The sequence below is a fragment of the Coregonus lavaretus genome, assembly GCF_964263955.1.
Source record: "Coregonus lavaretus genome assembly, chromosome: 37".
Taxonomy (NCBI): domain Eukaryota; kingdom Metazoa; phylum Chordata; class Actinopteri; order Salmoniformes; family Salmonidae; genus Coregonus; species Coregonus lavaretus.
In genome coordinates, this window is record NC_140024.1 from 31362387 (window position 1) to 31382343 (window position 19957).

General features: G+C 47.3%; 1 protein-coding gene across 4 annotated transcripts in view; it reads right to left on the reverse strand.

Annotated features, from left to right (window-relative positions):
- Positions 1–8970: 8970 nt before the first annotated feature.
- Positions 8971–19957, reverse strand: part of LOC311111712 (zinc finger protein 609-like) — an 88426-nt gene continuing 77439 nt past the window's right edge. The window contains exons 5-9 of one of the 4 annotated variants that reach the window (XM_084154515.1): positions 14381–16766; positions 13799–14168; positions 13293–13655; positions 12960–13038; positions 8971–9722 (exon numbers count right to left, since the gene is read on the reverse strand). In XM_084154515.1, the coding sequence (XP_084010641.1) occupies positions 12965–13038; positions 13293–13655; positions 13799–14168; positions 14381–16766 (3193 nt within the window). In that variant the 3' untranslated portion in view covers positions 8971–9722; positions 12960–12964. The remainder of the gene's footprint in view (positions 9723–12959; positions 13039–13292; positions 13656–13798; positions 14169–14380; positions 16767–19957) is intronic. The other 3 variants (XM_084154516.1, XM_084154518.1, XM_084154517.1) reach the window with 3 other exon arrangements.

Consider the following 19957-nt stretch of genomic DNA (forward strand, 5'->3'; position numbering starts at 1 on the left):
GACAAGAAACACTGGCTGTGCACATTAGGCCACCTACAGCAAAGCACATTAGGCCACCTACAGTAGCCTTTTCAAGTAAAGTAAATCAACTTCAATAATGGCAATACAATGAATAAATCCATGTATGAGTTCAATCAATTATAAATCAATAAAATGCCAGATAAGTTTCCTGAGTAGGCCTAAGGCCCCCAAATATAACTGTATTTGGTTTGTAACAGTCTGTTAAAAAACGTTATTTTGAATAACACTGCATATTGGTGTTATCTAGCTCCTGCAGGGAGGGCACTGTGCAAAGATCACCGGTGCTGAAAATCCCGCTAATAGCAATTCCATCCTCTTAGGAACTCCATACCATCACTACCATGACATTACAGTGGGGAAAAAAAGTATTTAGTCAGCCACCAATTGTGCAAGTTCTCCCACTTAAAAAGATGAGAGAGGCCTGTAATTTTCATCATAGGTACACGTCAACTATGACAGACAAAATGAGAAAAAATATTCCAGAAAATCACATTGTAGGATTTTTAATGAATTTATTTGCAAATTATGGTGGAAAATAAGTATTTGGTCAATAACAAAAGTTTCTCAATACTTTGTTATATACCCTTTGTTGGCAATGACACAGGTCAAACGTTTTCTGTAAGTCTTCACAAGGTTTTCACACACTGTTGCTGGTATTTTGGCCCATTCCTCCATGCAGATCTCCTCTAGAGCAGTGATGTTTTGGGGCTGTCGCTGGGCAACACGGACTTTCAACTCCCTCCAAAGATTTTCTATGGGGTTGAGATCTGGAGACTCCAGGACCTTGAAATGCTTCTTACGAAGCCACTCCTTCGTTGCCCGGGTGGTGTGTTTGGGATCATTGTCATGCTGAAAGACCCAGCCACGTTTCATCTTCAATGCCCTTGCTGATGGAAGGAGGTTTTCACTCAAAATCTCACGATACATGGCCCCATTCATTTTTCCTTTACACGGATCAGTCGTCCTGGTCCCTTTGCAGAAAAACAGCCCCAAAGTATGATGTTTTCCCTCCCATGCTTCACAGTAGGTATGGTGTTCTTTGGATGCAACTCAGCATTCTTTGTCCTCCAAACACGACAAGTTGAGTTTTTACCAAAAAGTTATATTTTGGTTTCATCTGACCATATGACTTTCTCCCAATCCTCTTCTGGATGCACTCTAGCAAACTTCAGACGGGCCTGGACATGTACTGGCTTAAGCAGGGGGACACGTCTAGCACTGCAGGATTTGAGTCCCTGGCGGCGTAGTGTGTTACTGATGGTAGGCTTTGTTACTTTGGTCCCAGCTCTCTGCAGGTCATTCACTAGGTCCCCCCGTGTGGTTCTGGGATTTTTGCTCACCGTTCTTGTGATCATTTTGACCCCACGGGGTGAGATCTTGCGTGGAGCCCCAGATCGAGGGAGATTATCAGTGGTCTTGTATGTCTTCCATTTCCTAATAATTGCTCCCACAGTTGATTTCTTCAAACCAAGCTGCTTACCTATTGCAGATTCAGTCTTCCCAGCCTGGTGCAGGTCTACAATTTTGTTTCTGGTGTCCTTTGACAGCTCTTTGGTCTTGGCCATAGTGGAGTTTGGAGTGTGACTGTTTGAAGTTGTGGACAGGTGTCTTTTATACTGATAACAAGTTCAAACAGGTGCCATTAATACAGGGAACGAGTGGAGGACAGAGGAGCCTCTTAATGAATAAGTTACAGGTCTGTGAAAGCCAGAAATCTTGCTTGTTTGTAGGTGACCAAATACTTATTTTCCACCATAATTTGCAAATAAATTCATAAAAAATCCTACAATGTGATTTTCTGGAATTTCTTTTCTCAATTTGTCTGTCATAGTTGACGTGTACCTATGATGAAAATTACAGGCCTCTCTCATCTTTTTAAGTGGGAGAACTTGCACAATTGGTGGCTGACTAAATACTTTTTTTCCCCACTGTATTTTACTTTCCATCCTGCTAATATTATTTCCTGCACTGGACCGGTTTCATACTGTTACTGTATTCCTTCTATCCAATTGACTCCTACCAATGCTTATAGGCTAACTGACTAACATAAAACATGAGCTGAGTCTCTGTTTTCCTAAACCAATTACAGTGGGGGAAAAAAGTATTTAGTCAGCCACCAATTGTGCAAGTTCTCCCACTTAAAAAGATGAGAGGCCTGTAATTTTCATCATAGGTACACATCAACTATGACAGACAAAATGAGAAAAAAAAATCCAGAAAATCACATTGTAGGATTTTTTATGAATTTATTTGCAAATTATGGTGGAAAATAAGTATTTGGTCAATAACAAAAGTTTCTCAATACTTTGTTATATACCCTTTGTTGGCAATGACACAGGTCAAACGTTTTATGTAAGTCTTCACAAGGTTTTCACACACTGTTGCTGGTATTTTGGCCCATTCCTCCATGCAGATTTCCTCTAGAGCAGTGATGTTTTGTGGCTGTCGCTGGGCAACACGGACTAACAACTCCCTCCAAAGATTTTCTATGGGGTTGAGATCTGGAGACTGGCTAGGCCACTCCAGGACCTTGAAATGCTTCTTACGAAGCCACTCCTTCGTTGCCCGGGCGGTGTGTTTGGGATCATTGTCATGCTGAAAGACCCAGCCACGTTTCATCTTCAATGCCCTTGCTGATGGAAGGAGGTTTTCACTCAAAATCTCACGATACATGGCCCCATTCATTCTTTCCTTTACACGGATCAGTCGTCCTGGTCCCTTTGCAGAAAAACAGCCCCAAAGCATGATGTTTACACCCCCATGCTTCACAGTAGGTATGGTGTTCTTTGGATGCAACTCAGCATTCTTTGTCCTCCAAACACAACAAGTTGAGTTTTTACCAAAAAGTTCTATTTTGGTTTCATCTGACCATATGACATTCTCCCAATCCTCTTCTGGATCATCCAAATGCACTCTAGCAAACTTCAGACGGGCCTGGACATGTACTGGCTTAAGCAGGGGGACACGTCTGGCACTGCAGGATTTGAGTCCCTGGCGGCGTAGTGTGTTACTGATGGTAGGCTTTGTTACTTTGGTCCCAGCTCTCTGCAGGTCATTCACTAGGTCCCCCTGTGTGGTTCTGGGATTTTTGCTCACCGTTCTTGTGATCATTTTGACCCCACGGGGTGAGATCTTGCGTGGAGCCCCAGATCGAGGGAGATTATCAGTGGTCTTGTATGTCTTCCATTTCCTAATAATTGCTCCCACAGTTGATTTCTTCAAACCAAGCTGCTTACCTATTGCAGATTCAGTCTTCCCAGCCTGGTGCAGGTCTACAATTTTGTTTCTGGTGTCCTTTGACAGCTCTTTGGTCTTGGCCATAGTGGAGTTTGGAGTGTGACTGTTTGAGGTTGTGGACAGGTGTCTTTTATACTGATAACAAGTTCAAACAGGTGCCATTAATACAGGTAACGAGTGGAGGACAGAGGAGCCTCTTAAAGAAGAAGTTACAGGTCTGTGAGAGCCATAAATCTTGCATGTTTGTAGGTGACCAAATACTTATTTTCCACCATAATTTGCAAATAAATTCATTAAAAATCCTACAATGTGATTTTCTGGAGAAAAAAAAATTCTCAATTTGTCTGTCATAGTTGATGTGTACCTATCATGAAAATTACAGGCCTCTCTCATCTTTTTAAGTGGGAGAACTTGCACAATTGGTGGCTGACTAAATACTTTTTTCCCCCACTGTATAGGCTAACTGACTAACATGAAACATGAGCTGAGTCTCTGATATCCTTTGACCTTTCTGTTGCCACTGATGCACACACACACCCTTGAGCTCTATTAATCATGGAACAACGTCAGGGGTGAATAAAGTCAACGTAGAGGACAGGCACGGCTTACACCGTGAATACACAACACCTGCCTGTGTGCTGTGAGCATACTAATACTTGTAGAGAAGAGACTAGCATAGACCTTCTTTGCTAGTAGGAGTATAGAAGGTGGATATTCCACAGCTCTGAGGTTCAGGGGAAAAGGGACATCAAGTAAAGAGAAGTTGCATCTCAGTTCAGGGAAGTCATAACACATACCTCCACAGGAGGGGAAATCCCGCCGTTGTTCCATATGTCTGTGGACTGTACAGGACAGTTTCTCCAAACCAAAATACGGCTACTACTGGGTTCAATGGAGAATCTCCATCAAAAGTGCTTTTTAGACCAGGAATGATCTTAATCTGGGTCAGAGAAACCGACCCAAGTATTTCCTCACCAAATAAAGTAAACAGGTAACAGGGCTGACTGACAGTGCAGGTAACGGGGCTGACTGACCTGGCTGCTATCTTCTGGTTGCAGGGAACATGGGGTCGGTGGTGGTGTCGGTGGTCCCGGCCTGTGGCCTCTTCGCCTGGCAGGGCCTCAGGGCTGGCTGCGTAGATAGTGCATCCCATTAACCCCTGCGCTGTCGGCTGCCGCACCCTCGTCGTCGCAGAGCAAGAAGAGCTTCCGCTGCGTACTACCGTGCCGTCCCGCGTTGTCCCTGCCAGTGAGTCTCTACCCTGCTCCTCCTACTCCCAGGCGCCTGCTGTAAAAGCCATTGCCTCAGCACATCTCCACCCCCTCAACACCCTCTCTCCTCTAGCTAACCCCTCTCACCCACCTCCCCCCGGACCTTACGCTCTCCCTCCGCCACTGGGAACACAGGGGATAATCAGATTTCACATTTACACTGAACAAAATCATCCTTGCATAATCTCTCCCCCGCTGTTACAGCAGAATCATCACGTTGTTGCACGCGGAGCACCCTGGATGGGCAGAAGGCACTTGGGGGCATTTAGGAAAATGTCCTAACTGTTGGCTGGGCTGGTTCAGCAGCCATTAAGACAAACTACACATTTGAAAGGTTTACCAAAAGGTGAAAGGTGCATTGAAGTATGGATGAAGTGGGGATAGTCAATGAAAATGTTCTCAAAATGTTATTTGTACTAAGCCTCAAACTTTTAGAAAGCCTTGAATTTCACATTGAGGTAAGTTTATGTAAATTGTTTAGGTCAATGGAGGCTTTTGTTACTGGTGCGTATTATGACATTCTATATGGATAATTTGCATAATACCTACTTCTCAATTATTTGGGAAGATAACCCTCTAGTGGTTATTTGAGCTCATTGCTTTAATACATCCCTGTAAGGGACCAATCAGCAACATCCCAGGGGCCAGTGCTGGTCCTGTACCCAGCTGTTGAGAAACCGTGCCAAGTCAACACACTGTAGTATCATATCTTCATGTATTTGATCATATTAACGGAAGTCTGTTGAGTATTGACATTCAACTTAATGAAGAAGAAGCATTGACACGCATTTGATAAACAAAATAATTTCGCAACATATGCAATAGCTATTATTTAGCTGTCCCACTTCCAACCCCTGATAATGACATGTCAGAATGAAGCAAGCCACTCAGATATAACAGATATGATTGTCTTATAAAAAGATTTATTTTTCGCCCAAATGTACAAAGGCAAATTACAGTATTGTATAAAAAAAAAAAGAACTGTGGTGGTAATGCACACTTTCCATAAAGTCCTGAAGGGGAGGATGGAGGAGGAGGAGAGGGATGGAAGGGGTGAGACCACAGGAGACAGGCTTCAACCATAGAAATGAAAACCGTTGTAAACATCCTTACAAGTACCAGTGACTGATACTTTGAGGGTTTCGAGAGAGAGAGAGGCCCGTGAGGGAGGTGAGGAGTGAGACGAGACATGCTCTGGTCATTTAAGATGTCGGAAAGAGTGTCTTTGTTCCCAAGGGATAAAGGATGTTTTTATAAGCACCAATTGAGATGACTGAAGCAACTGCCTTTCTGGAGAACAAAAAACAACTAAATCAAAGAGTAGCTAACAAAGAAAGGAAGTCCTCCAAAAATAACACAGAATCAAGAGCTTTTTCCTTTAAGTGGCTGGATAGCAAGTACTCGCTTGTGTGGCTTTATCATACCCCCAAGGCAATATGATTCTTATTCAACCTACTACCAAGTCTAAATCACTGTCCTCTGGAGCGATGCACTAGTCTCTTCCTCCAGTGTAGTGGAAAGCGGTTCTTACACCACCTGCTAGTGACATGTAGAAATTACACTCCACTGACGCGTCAGACAACATCACAGCGGCCTATATTTCTATTAGATATTAGCTGTACAGGACATCTCAAACACGGTCACATTCAGATATACAGGTCAGAACACCGTTCAATTTAAGAACGCTGACACTCGTGGACAAGAAACCAGCAACACAATGAGACTAATATGTTAACTGTCCTAGTCCTTTACCAGGGGATTCATCACCAAGCTTGCAGTTTCAAGTTAGTGAGATAGAGGTGTATATATGTTCTTCAATACTGTAAAAAACAAAAAACTAAGAAGCTACCTGACAATCGTGATAATGTTCTGGCCAGCAGTATGTTGACTTCTGGAACATTCAACTTTTGTTTCTTACAGGCCTGACCGTCAACAAGCCTTGTTTGTATGGCGGAAGTACCCCTCCCTGAAAATATAAAAAATAAAATATACATCTTTCACTTTTAATGACTGGTTTAGCTTCACTCTCACCGACTCCGTCTCACGCACCGTATGAAGCCTTTTCTATACACTGTATAGCGACTACTTTGTGTGAATAGGAAAGGAGCTGGCTATAAGGTGTATGCACCAATGTGTAAGTGGCTCTGGATAAGAGCGTCTGCTAAATGACGTAAATGTAAATGAGTCTTTTTGCAGCGCCTGCATTAGTGGAGGGGAGGACATTGTGTTGTGTTTTAAGTGCTATACCACACCAGAGGTATAATTGCATGGCTCCTGGCTTAAATGGACACAAAAGGTTAAATGAAGCTTCTCAACTCAAGAGTTCATCCAGCATCCCTAGCTCTTCTTCAAAAAGGGTTCTTGAATAAATAACAGGTTAAGAACAACCTAAGATCACTGTGACTGTTTTGAAACAACTGTTGATGTACACCCCGTCCTCATCTCCAAAACCCCTACTGCCCCACTGGTCTGATAGATACTACACTCCCCCCTCATGTCCTCCTCTTCCAAGTCAAGGAGGACCTTCGAACCCTCCATCCCATCACTTCTATCCCAGCCTGGTTGTCCTGCCATTCTTTGACCAACCTAGGTCCAGGCAGAGGCTATGATCCCTGCAGTTTGCCTTGGTTTCCACAGCGAGTCCCCTGGTTTCTAATGTCACTGTTATACTGTATCACACATATCTTTGTTTCTCAGAGATCCCAAAGCAGGAGCCCAATAACTAATACCAATCATCATAGTGATATAATTAATCTTTTGAGAGCAAGCAAGAGGGGGTTGAATGAGGTGAGTGGCAGAGAGGGGGTTGAATGAGGTGAGTGGCAGAGAGGGGGTTGAATGAGGTGAGTGGGAGAGAGGGGGTTGAATGAGGCGTGTGGGAGAGAGGGGGTTGAATGAGGTGAGTGGGAGAGAGGGGGTTGAATGAGGTGAGTGGGAGAGAGGGGGTTGAATGAGGTGAGTGGCAGAGAGGGGGTTGAATGAGGGGAGTGGGAGAGAGGGGGTTGAATGAGGGGAGTGGGAGAGAGGGGGTTGAATGAGGGGAGTGGGAGAGAGGGGGTTGAATGAGGGGAGTGGCAGAGAGGGGGTTGAATGAGGGGAGTGGGAGAGAGGGGGTTGAATGAGGTGAGTGGGAGAGAGGGGGTTGAATGAGGGGAGTGGGAGAGAGGGGGTTGAATGAGGGGAGTGGCAGAGAGGGGGTTGAATGAGGGGAGTGGGAGAGAGGGGGTTGAATGAGGTGAGTGGGAGAGAGGGGGTTGAATGAGGTGAGTGGCAGAGAGGGGGTTGAATGAGGTGAGTGGGAGAGAGGGGGTTGAATGAGGTGAGTGGGAGAGAGGGGGTTGAATGAGGGGAGTGGGAGAGAGGGGGTTGAATGAGGGGAGTGGCAGAGAGGGGGTTGAATGAGGGGAGTGGGAGAGAGGGGGTTGAATGAGGTGAGTGGGAGAGAGGGGGTTGAATGAGGGGAGTGGGAGAGAGGGGGTTGAATGAGGGGAGTGGGAGAGAGGGGGTTGAATGAGGGGAGTGGGAGAGAGGGGGTTGAATGAGGGGAGTGGGAGAGAGGGGGTTGAATGAGGGGAGTGGGAGAGAGGGGGTTGAATGAGGGGAGTGGGAGAGAGGGGGTTGAATGAGGGGAGTGGGAGAGAGGGGGTTGAATGAGGGGAGTGGGAGAGAGGGGGTTGAATGAGGGGAGTGGGAGTCAAGACAGGTGATGTTCCTCTACTGAGGGGCTCCCAGCTGTAATGTGACCATGTAACAGTCTCTGGCAGTTGTCACCTGAGGGGCCACCCAGTGATAGGAGGGCCAGACATTGGCCAGGCTTGGTTGAATCAACTGGGGCTCCCCCATTGGCTCAGTGCTGCACTACTGTAATACCAAGGGAAGGGTTCCTAAGGCAAGGATATGTAGGAGTGAAGCGCTGCCCACACAGGTGGTGTTGCTGACGGGATGGGGTCGCTCTGTGAGCTAGCAGCCAGATGTGCGTGGTTGGTTGTGTGTTGTATGGTCGGGCGCCGCTCCTCCCTGGTTCTGCCTTGACTTTACGTTGTGCATCCTTCCTCCTCCTCCTCCTCCTCTGCAATCAGTTGTTTGATACTTCCTCCATGGAAATTGACAGGATAACGAGCTGGTCCATTTGCTGTGCCGATTGAAGGACCAGTACTGTACTGTAGGCTGACAGGTGAAAATGGCCGACCTCTTCAGTAGATGATCCCCAGTGTTCTGAGGTAACAAACAGCTCTACACTTCTGAACAGAAACCATGGTTACAACTGTCCATCAGTCAGTGCAATATTGATCAGACTGAGCCACGGTATGCGTGTGGTTTGGTTGATTCAGTGAAGTAAGACTGGCATATCAAAAACACATTAAAAGGATGGATTGGGAAGTGGGGAGGAATCAAATTAACTGAAAAAAGTCACTCATGCCGTGAAATGAACAATACAAATGTCAGGAAAACACAAAACATGAACTGTATTGAGGTGAATGTGTTCCCTTCACACAATAATTATGTCTATCCCTGAAAAGTGAACCAAGAGGTGGTTAAGTGAGCAAATGTCTGAGGGAGGAGAAAACAAACCCTTCAACACCTATAGAAGTCTGAAGAGGTTGAGCAGCTCCCCTCAAGCTTCATCTCACCACACACAGTAAACCTACTAATGACAATAGTCAGGATATACTGGCACATTGCGTACAACAGGCCAACGACAGCAAGTTCAAACATTTCAACATGATTCACTTGTTTAGTTTTGTCAGTCTTTATTTTAGTTTGACCCCTCCCCCATCATCCCTCCAGCCACCCAACCCCCTGCCCCGTTCTGCAAGGGACAAAAAAATTACTAAGCAGTCAAAACACCTTTTTAGCTTTTCAGGCAGTCAGTTGGTCTATTTTTGCATGTGTTTGTTCATCAACAGTGCAAAGACCGATAGATATCAGCGGTGGGGTGCACGTGGGCAGAGAGTGATGGCTTTGAACCTTGGGTGTGGTCAGTCCTAGTCCACGGTGGGGCCGGAGGGAACCGAGGAAGAGAGATGCTGCTAGGAGAAGAAGAATAAAAATCTGCCGGACATTCAGGCAGAGAACTAAAAATATAGAAACACCATTCAACTGATGTCTAAAATGGACTCGGAGCCGAGGGCTTCCTCATGTGAGCCAGTCACATGAATCTTTGCAGGGTGGTGAGGTGCCGGTCACGTCTCCCTGTGGCAATGACACAAAAGAGACAGAAAACGGTTGGTTTAATTCACGTTCAAAACCATGTTCAAGACATGTAGATTACCCAATATAATGATTAGTATCACTACTATGGTAAATTACAATATTAGTTCAAAATGTAAAATCGCTAAAATATTTAAATGCAGTTGTTTTGACCACTGTGATGTCTACTTGAGTGACATTTTACACTTGAATAGCAAGCTGAGGAGCAAAATACAGAAGTCCAGAGGTCCAGAAACAAGGCAGAGCTCTGCCACTAGAGGTCAGGGCAGCCTGTGATAACAGAGCTCTGCCACTAGAGGTCAGGGCAGCCTGTGATAACAGAGCTCTGCCACTAGAGGTCAGGGCAGCCTGTGATAACACGGTGGATCCCACTGCGGACACCACGTCTATTACCACAGTATCACCACTGTGATTCACTGGGCTCTGCTGCTGTCCTACCTGATTAGGATGAACAACTGAACTGAAGGCATAAGAGCTGTTGCTGCTGCATACAAAGGCTTCTAGCTAGCACAGTCTGGCCTATATCAAAGTATTTTCCCAGGGAGCTGTGTATCAGACTGTTATACAGTAGTACTAAGTATTTTCCCAGAGAGCTGTGTATCAGACTGTTATACAGTAGTACTAAGTATTTTCCCAGAGAGCTGTGTATCAGACTGTTATACAGTAGTACTAAGTATTTTCCCAGGGAGCTGTGTATCAGACTGTTATACAGGACAGTAGTACTAAGTATTTTCCCAGGGAGCTGTGTATCAGACTGTTATACAGGACAGTAGTACTAAGTATTTTCCCAGGGAGCTGTGTATCAGACTGTTATACAGGACAGTAGTACTAAGTATTTTCCCAGGGAGCTGTGTATCAGACTGTTATACAGGACAGTAGTACTAAGTATTTTCCCAGGGAGCTGTGTATCAGACTGTTATACAGGACAGTAGTACTAAGTATTTTCCCAGGGAGCTGTGTATCAGACTGTTATACAGGACAGTAGTACTAAGTATTTTCCCAGGGAGCTGTGTATCAGACTGTTATACAGGACAGTAGTACTACGTATTTTCCCAGGGAGCTGTGTATCAGACTGTTATACAGGACAGTAGTACTAAGTATTTTCCCAGGGAGCTGTGTATCAGACTGTTATACAGTAGTACTAAGTATTTTCCCAGGGAGCTGTGTATCAGACTGTTATACAGGACAGTAGTACTAAGTATTTTCCCAGGGAGCTGTGTATCAGACTGTTATACAGGACAGTAGTACTAAGTATTTTCCCAGGGAGCTGTGTATCAGACTGTTATACAGTAGTACTAAGTATTTTCCCAGGGAGCTGTGTATCAGACTGTTATACAGGACAGTAGTACTAAGTATTTTCCCAGGGAGCTGTGTATCAGACTGTTATACAGGACAGTAGTACTAAGTATTTTCCCAGGGAGCTGTGTATCAGACTGTTATACAGGACAGTAGTACTAAGTATTTTCCCAGAGAGCTGTGTATCAGACTGTTATACAGGACAGTAGTACGAAGTATTTTCCCAGGGAGCTGTGTATCAGACTGTTATACAGGACAGTAGTACTAAGTATTTTCCCAGGGAGCTGTGTATCAGACTGTTATACAGGACAGTAGTACTAAGTATTTTCCCAAGGAGCTGTGTATCAGACTGTTATACAGTAGTACTAAGTATTTTCCCAGGGAGCTGTGTATCAGACTGTTATACAGGACAGTAGTACTAAGTATTTTCCCAGGGAGCTGTGTATCAGACTGTTATACAGGACAGTAGTACTAAGTATTTTCCCAGGGAGCTGTGTATCAGACTGTTATACAGGACAGTAGTACTAAGTATTTTCCCAGGGAGCTGTGTATCAGACTGTTATACAGTAGTACTAAGTATTTTTCCAGGGAGCTGTGTATCAGACTGTTATACAGGACAGTAGTACTAAGTATTTTCCCAGGGAGCTGTGTATCAGACTGTTATACAGGACAGTAGTACTAAGTATTTTCCCAGGGAGCTGTGTATCAGACTGTTATACAGTAGTACTAAGTATTTTCCCAGAGAGCTGTGTATCAGACTGTTATACAGGACAGTAGTACTACGTATTTTCCCAGGGAGCTGTGTATCAGACTGTTATACAGGACAGTAGTACTACGTATTTTCCCAGGGAGCTGTGTATCAGACTGTTATACAGGACAGTAGTACTACGTATTTTCCCAGGGAGCTGTGTATCAGACTGTTATACAGGACAGTAGTACTAAGTATTTTCCCAGGGAGCTGTGTATCAGACTGTTATACAGTAGTACTAAGTATTTTTCCAGGGAGCTGTGTATCAGACTGTTATACAGGACAGTAGTACTAAGTATTTTCCCAGGGAGCTGTGTATCAGACTGTTATACAGGACAGTAGTACTAAGTATTTTCCCAGGGAGCTGTGTATCAGACTGTTATACAGGACAGTAGTACTAAGTATTTTCCCAGGGAGCTGTGTATCAGACTGTTATACAGTAGTACTAAGTATTTTCCCAGAGAGCTGTGTATCAGACTGTTATACAGGACAGTAGTACTAAGTATTTTCCCAGGGAGCTGTGTATCAGACTGTTATACAGGACAGTAGTACTAAGTATTTTCCCAGAGAGCTGTGTATCAGACTGTTATACAGGACAGTAGTACTAAGTATTTTCCCAGGGAGCTGTGTATCAGACTGTTATACAGGACAGTAGTACTAAGTATTTTCCCAGGGAGCTGTGTATCAGACTGTTATACAGGACAGTAGTACTAAGTATTTTCCCAGGGAGCTGTGTATCAGACTGTTATACAGGACAGTAGTACTAAGTATTTTCCCAGGGAGCTGTGTATCAGACTGTTATACAGGACAGTAGCACTAAGTCAGTGCGATGGTAAAGAAGGAAAGCATCATTTATCATATGCAATGAAGCATAGAAGCTATGGGTTGTCAAAGTACTGCATGTCTACATCTTTTCCTCCCACGCTTTCTGTCCAAAAGGCCACATCTGACCCCAGCGTCTGTCTGTCTGTCTGACCCCAGTGTCTGTCTGTCTGTCTGACCCCAGTGTCTGTCTGTCTGACCCCAGTGTCTGTCTGTCTGTCTGACCCCATTGTCTGTCTGTCTGTCTGTCTGTCTGACCCCAGTGTCTGTCTGTCTGTCTGACCCCAGTGTCTGTCTGTCTGTCTGACCCCAGTGTCCGTCCGTCTGTCTGTCTGTCTGTCTAGGGGCTTTACCGTTTTCATCTCCGCGCCGGGGGGTAGAGGGAAGGGGCTGCGGCTTGCTGACTGGCAACAATAGCTGATGACGAGAGACCTGTGCGAGGTGGAAAATGTATGTACATCAGTCAGGGTTGGTACATCAGTCAGGGTTGGTACATCAGTCAGGGTTGGTACATCAGTCAGGGTTGGTACATCAGTCAGGGTTGGTACATCAGTCAGGGTTGGTACATCAGTCAGGGTTGGTACATCAGTCAGGGTTGGTACATCAGTCAGGGTTAGTACATCAGTCAGGGTTTCTGAGAACCCCGCCAGTCATAACAGTGAGAGTGGTGATTGGCTGAGGCTGACCTGTGGTGCAGGACAGATCATACTGGCCCGAGAGCAGCGGGTAGCCCAGGTGGTGATGGGAGGGCATGATGCGCTGGGAGGGCGAGGAGCGTGGCCGCTCCATGTCCCTCTCTCGTTCCCTCTCCCCGCCAGTCCTCTCTCCCCTGTCCCTCTCATGGGACGGCTTGTCGCCCACTGTGGGGGACTTGCTCTTGTACTGGCTGGCGTGCTGCTGCAGGATGTCCAGGGCCTTGGAGTCCACCGCTTTGCTGCTCACCGTGGGGCTGGCGCGCGACTTGTCACCTCCCCTCGCCTCCTCCTCACCTCCGGCCATCTTGCCGCCGTAAGGTGAGAACGGGTAGCCTGCGGGCAGGTAGGGGGAACCTAACAGGGGGGGGGGACAGGTCATTGTGTTAATTCCATTTATGGCTTAATATTTAAAACATTGTATAGTGTATAGAGATTTTTTGGGCAAATGCGCTTTCCCCCAAGTGGTTCCTTTCTATACCAATAGTTGATCTGGTTACCTGGGTAGTTGTGCATCATGACCGTGGGCATGCCTCTGTACCCGGGGTGGCTGGGGTCATAGCCCTGCCCATAAGGGTAACCATGCATGTAGGGCATGTATCCCTGATGCTGCGCCAGGGCCGAGGAGAACTGCATGTGGGCATTGGCGCGAGGGTCTTTGCCCATGGCCCGGTGGTCCTCAGTGGAAGACGTTCGGGGGTCTGTGCCCTCTTTGGGACCAGCGCCATCCTCCTCTTTGGGACCACCACTCTCCTTGGGCCTGCTGGGCCTGTCATCCTTTCCTTTACGGTCCCGCTCTCGCTCTCTGTCTCGCTCGTCTTTCCACCGCGGTGGTTGTTGCTGCTGGAGCTCGTCCTCCTGCTGGGTCTGCTTGGGGTGACAGAAGGTGGGAAGGAGTTAACTCAGGGCTTCCTCTCCCAAACAACTACACAACTCTCTAGAAGGGCTACAAGTGATCTAAACATGATCTAAAATTAACGTCAATCACCACATTACACTGCATTAATTCACATAAAATATGTACAAATAATAGAATATAAGAACACATACAAGTATGAAATATAATAGTTTTTTCTTTTTACCTGTCTGTACCACATGGCTTGCTCTATCCCCGCTCTGGTGTCCAGTCCTGGCTTGGAGTCCTCCTTCCCATGGTGCCCCCCTTCGCTCAGCTTCATCTTCAGCCCCTCGGACTTGGATACCTCTCCTTTCAGGCCTGTGGCAGAGGCCTTGGAGGGCTCCGAGGGAGAGTCTCTGGTCTTACCCTGGTTCTGTTGGGTCTTGTTGGCCAGGCTGTCTGTTTTGCTGGGCGCCTTTGAGAGAGTGGGCGGCCCAGAGGCCTTCTGCTTCCACTCCTCCTTCATGGAGGCCTCGCGTTCCTTCATGGCCGCCACGTCAGAGCTCTTCTTCTCCGCCACTGCCGCCCGGTGCTGCTCGGAGAGCACCTGGCGCTGGCGCTCCTCGTACTGCTGCCGGTAGGCCGGGTTGGTGTTGAGCAGGTGGTTGTGGTAGGCCTGGTCCGGGTGGTAGGCGTACGGGGGAACGTAGGCGTACTGGTTGTAGTAGAGAGGCTGCATGTACATGTTGGAGCGCTGTTGAATGACTGACTGCTGCTGCTGTTGTTGTTGTTGTTGTTGTTGATGATGATGTTGTTGACTGGAGGCGTTCATCTCGAGTTTGCGCTCTTCGTGAGGCTCCACTTTGACCTTGTCCTCCACATGCTCCTGGTCGTCCTCACGCTTCACTTTCACCACCGGACTTTCGCTGTGCGGCATGCCCGGGTTGGCGGCACCGGGGCTGGGGCAGGTGTAGTTGGGTGAGTAGTAGGCCTCGTAGCCGGCGTAGTACGGAGACTCCTTGTTGGGCGTCTGGTTGGGGAACAGGGCTTTCTTGGCTCCTTCTCTGATGCCTTGGTCCTCCACCTTGACCTTCACCCCTTCCACTAGTCTGCCCTCGCCGTCCTCCCCTGCGTCTGAGATGTCCGAGTACGCCGGGCTGTTGGTCTTGACCGAGGAGTTGTCGGCTCCGCCACCATTCTGGGTGACCACGTGGAGGGGCGTGAGGGGCTGAGGCATTCCCGTGCCGTCTATCCGGCTGGCCACCCCTATGGACAGACTGGGGGCGTTGTCGGTGAAGCTGTAGATCTTATCCGCCTCGGCCTTGATGCTTGCCAGACGGCTCTGGTGGGGGTCCGAGGAGCCGTTAAGGAGCCCGTCTCCTTTGCCCGGCTCCGAGGACTCAGAGTAGGGGCTCTTGCCCTCCTCTGGTTTCCCCCCTTTCCCCAGAGGCTTGGGACTGTCTGCCTCCTTCCCACTCTCTTTCTTCTTCTTCTCCTTCTTCTTCTTCTCTTTTGAAGCACCGGAAGCAGGGTTCAGAGCGGCAGGGTCTCCCATCGCGGCGGGGGGTTTGGGGGGCTGGGCGCCCTTCATCTGGGGGCTTTTGGGGACACCCTGCATCATAGGGGGCATCCCTAAGGAGGCATTGGGGTTCCCCCCTGCAGGGAAAGAGGAGGCCTGCAGGGAGTAGAGCTGCTGGGAGGCTAAGCTCCCTGGGGGTACGGGCCGGGATGATGACTTCATGTTCTTCTGAGAAGGTTTGTCGGTCTTGGACTTTTTGTGAGACTTGGACTTTTCCATGCCGTCATTGCTGGCCTCGTCGGTGAGACAGGGCGCGTCGTCGCAGCCTTCCATTGGCGTGCCGCTTGCTTCAGGGTCAGCGTCACCACCCTTCTTTTTACTCTGTTTGGAACTAAACTTGCCCGGGGAAGGGGACGGACTCTGGCAGTCAAAACCCCTGCCTTTGGGGGTGACGGACCGTGCAGGAGACAGGCAGCCTTTGTGAGAGCTGGAGGCCCCGTTGCAGTTCCCCGGCTCAGGGTGAAGCGTGGAGTCCTCCCCGTACTCACTGTCCCCATCCAGGTCCAGCTTGATGTCCTCGTCGTCGTTGTGGGCGCGTGCCTGGTGGTACTTGAGTCCGTTGATGTGCTTGTACTTCTTGTTGCAGCCGGGGTGCGGGCAGTCGATGAGGACCGGCGAGGGGCAGTTGCGGTCGAGCGTCGGGGGCTGGGGCTCAGTTTTAACAGAGGGGACGGGGGGAAGGATTGGAGGAGGCACCCCTCCTCCTCCGCTGTTGGAGTTGGTGCGCATGCGCTTGTTGCCTTTGGTGTCCTCAGAGCTGGAGTTGGGCTCCATGTCGGAGGCGGGTTTGGACTTGCGCTTGCTGGCTGACGAGGGGCTGGCCTTGACGTCCTCTGTGTTGCTGTTGGGCGGCGTGCGGCGCTCTGACGACGTCTGGCTGCCCCGCCGGCCCTTGCTGTTGTTGTTGTTGGCAGCACGCGTCTTGCTGGTGCCGCTGCCCTTGTTGTCCGAGGAGTTGCTGTTCTCGTTGACGGGTGTGTTGCTGTTGGGTCTCATCCTCTTGCCCCGGCCCTTCCTCATCTCCAAGTCACTGGTGGGGGACTCACAGAACCTGAGCAGACAAGAGGACGTAGACGTTAGCAAATTACATTATGCATGCCAAAGACTAAATGTCATTTAAAAAGGGTTGACTGACAGAAATGTAGGCAGAATACAAAATTACACTAAATAGCTAGGTTCCATCCAATTTGCAACAGATTTTGATGAGAATATTTTAAGATCTCCATAAAACAATATGCGCATTTACCACCAGAGATGCGTTTCCATCAAAATGACTTGTTGCGGATAAAAGGCTGTGCGTGATGACATAGTGCACATAAAAATAACTTTTGTCACAAAAACTGTTGGTTATATAGCGAGGGTGCCCACTCTGATCTTGGCACGTGCACTTTACCCAACAGTGTGGGTCGGCTACCCACATTACGAGATTATTATTTGTATTTGTCAAAACGGCAGCCAAGCATCGATCATCATGTCATCAGAATAAGACCCTTGATATTTATTGGAAAGGAGCATCAACCTTTTCACCTTGCACTTTCACCACCCTGTGAAGCTCATCATCATTTTAAATTCATCTGTAGCCTAATAAACGGCATGCTTTCCCGAGTCGTAATGGGAGGACCACACAACATACGTTTATTTCGATATGATGGTTATTACATCAATATTTGCGCATAAAGGCGTATCCACCGCCATTTCTCGCATAATCAATTTTACCGACACAAAAAGACTCCACCATGTCGAGTGAACAAATAGTCTGTCGCCGTTTATAAAATTGTACCGGCACATCCTGTTTCCATCAGCCCGGTTGTGAATTTTTTCATGCGTCAGGTAATTCAATCGCATTAAATGTTTGGATGGAAACCTGGTTAATGATATGCTCCAAAGTAATGCTCAAATTCTACATTTCTAGATAAGACAACATTAAATTGGGTCTGTAACATCAAGCCTTACACAAAAAATATAGGGTGAAATTCCTTTTCTGTTTTAACCAAATAATGAGTGAACATTAGTTGCAGAAGAAAGAGTGAACATCTACACTATATATTTGAAAGTATGTGGACACCCCTTCAAATTAGTGGATTCGGCTATTTCCGCCACACCCATTGCTGACAGGTGTATAAAATCGAGCACACAGCCATGCAATCTCCATGGACAAACCATGGCAGTAAAATGGCCTTACTGAAGTGCACAGTGACTTTCAATGTGGCACCGTCATAGGATGCCACCTTTCCAACAAGTCAGTTCGTCAAATTTCAGCCCTGCAAGAGCTTCCCCGGTCAACTGTAAGTGCTGTTATTGTGAAGTGGAAAAGTCTAGGAGCAACAACGGCTCAGCCACGAAGTGGTAGGCCACACAAGCTCACAGAACGGGACCGCCGAGTGCTGAAGCGCGTAAAAAAGGTTGCAACCCTCACTACAGAGTTCCAAACTGCCTCTGGAAGCAACGTCAGCACAATAACTGTTCATTGGGAGCTTCACAAAATGGGTTTCCATGGCCGTGCAGCCGCACACAAGCCTAAGATCACCATGCACAATGGCAAGTGTCGGCTGGAGTGGTGTAAAGCTCGCCGCCATTGGACTCTGGAGCAGTGGAAACGCGTTCTCTGGAGTGATGAATCAAGGTTCACCATCTGACAGTCCAACGGACGAAATTGGGTTTGGCAGATGCCAGGAGAACGCTACCTGTGCCCCAATGCATAGTGCCAACTGTAAAGTTTGGTGGAGGAGGAATAACGGCCTGGGGCTGTTTTTCATGGTTCGGGCTAGGCCCCTTAGTTCCAGTGAAGGGAAATCTTAACGCTACAGCATACAGTCATGGTAAAAAGTTTTGAGAATGACACAAATATACATTTTCACAAAGTCTGCTGCCTCAGTTTTTATGATGGCAATTTGCATATACTCCAGAATGTTATGAAGAGTGATTAGATGAATTGCAATTAATTGCAAAGTCCCTCTTTGCCATGAAAATGAACTTAATCCCCCCAAAACATTTCCACTGCATTTCAGCCCTGCCACAAAAGGACCAGCTGACATCATGTCAGTGATTCTCTCCTTAACACAGGTGAGAGTGTTGACGAGGACAAGGCTGGAGATCACTCTGTCATGCTGATTGAGTTAGAATAACAGACTGAAAGCTTTAAAAGGAGGGTGGTGCTTGAAATCATTGTTCTTCCTCTGTTAACCATGGTTGCCTGCAAGGAAACACGTGCCGTCATCATTGCATTGCACAAAAAGGGCTTCACAGGCAAGGATATTGCTGCTAGTAAGATTGCACCTAAATCAACCATTTATCGGATCATCAAGAACTTCAAGGAGAGAGGTTAAATTGTTGTGAAGAAGGCTTCAGGGCGCCCAAGAAAGTCCAGCAAGCGCCAGGACCGTCTCCTAAAGTTGATTCAGCTGCAGGATCGGGGCACCACCAGTGCAGAGCTTGCTCAGGAATGTCAGCAGGCAGGTATGAGTGCATCTGCACGCACAGTGAGGCAAATACTTTTGGAGGATGGCCCTGGTGTCAAGAAAGGCAGCGAGGAAGCCACTTCTCTCCAGGAAAAACATCAGGGACAGACTGATATTCTGCAAAAGGTACAGGGATTGGACTGCTGAGGACTGGGGTAAAGTAATTTTCTCTGATGAATCTCCTTTCCGATTGTTTGGGGCATCCGGAAAAAAGCTTGTCCGGAGAAGACAAGGTGAGCGCTACCATCAGTCCTGTGTCATGCCAACAGTAAAGCATCCTGAGACCATTCATGTGTGGGGTTGCTTCTCAGCCAAGGGAGTGGGCTCACTCACAATTTTGCCTAAGAACACAGCCATGAATAAAGAATGGTACCAACACGTCCTCCGAGAGCAACTTCTCCCAACCATCCAAGAACAGTTTGGTGACAAACAATGCCTTTTACAGCATGATGGAGCACCTTGCCATAAGGCAAAAGTGATAACTAAGTGGCTCGGGGAACAAAACATCAACATTTTGGGTCCACGGCCAGGAAACTCCCCAGACCTTAATCTCATTGAGAACTTGTGGTCAATCCTCAAGAGGCGGGTGGACAAACAAAAACCCACAAATTCTGACAAACTCCAAGCATTGATTATGCAAGAATGGGCTGCCATCAGTCAGGATGTGGCCCAGAAGTTAATTGACAGCATGTCAGGGCGGATTGCAGAGGTCTTGAAAAAGAAGGGTCAACACTGCAAATATTGACTCTTTGCATAAACTTAATGTAATTGTCAATAAAAGCCT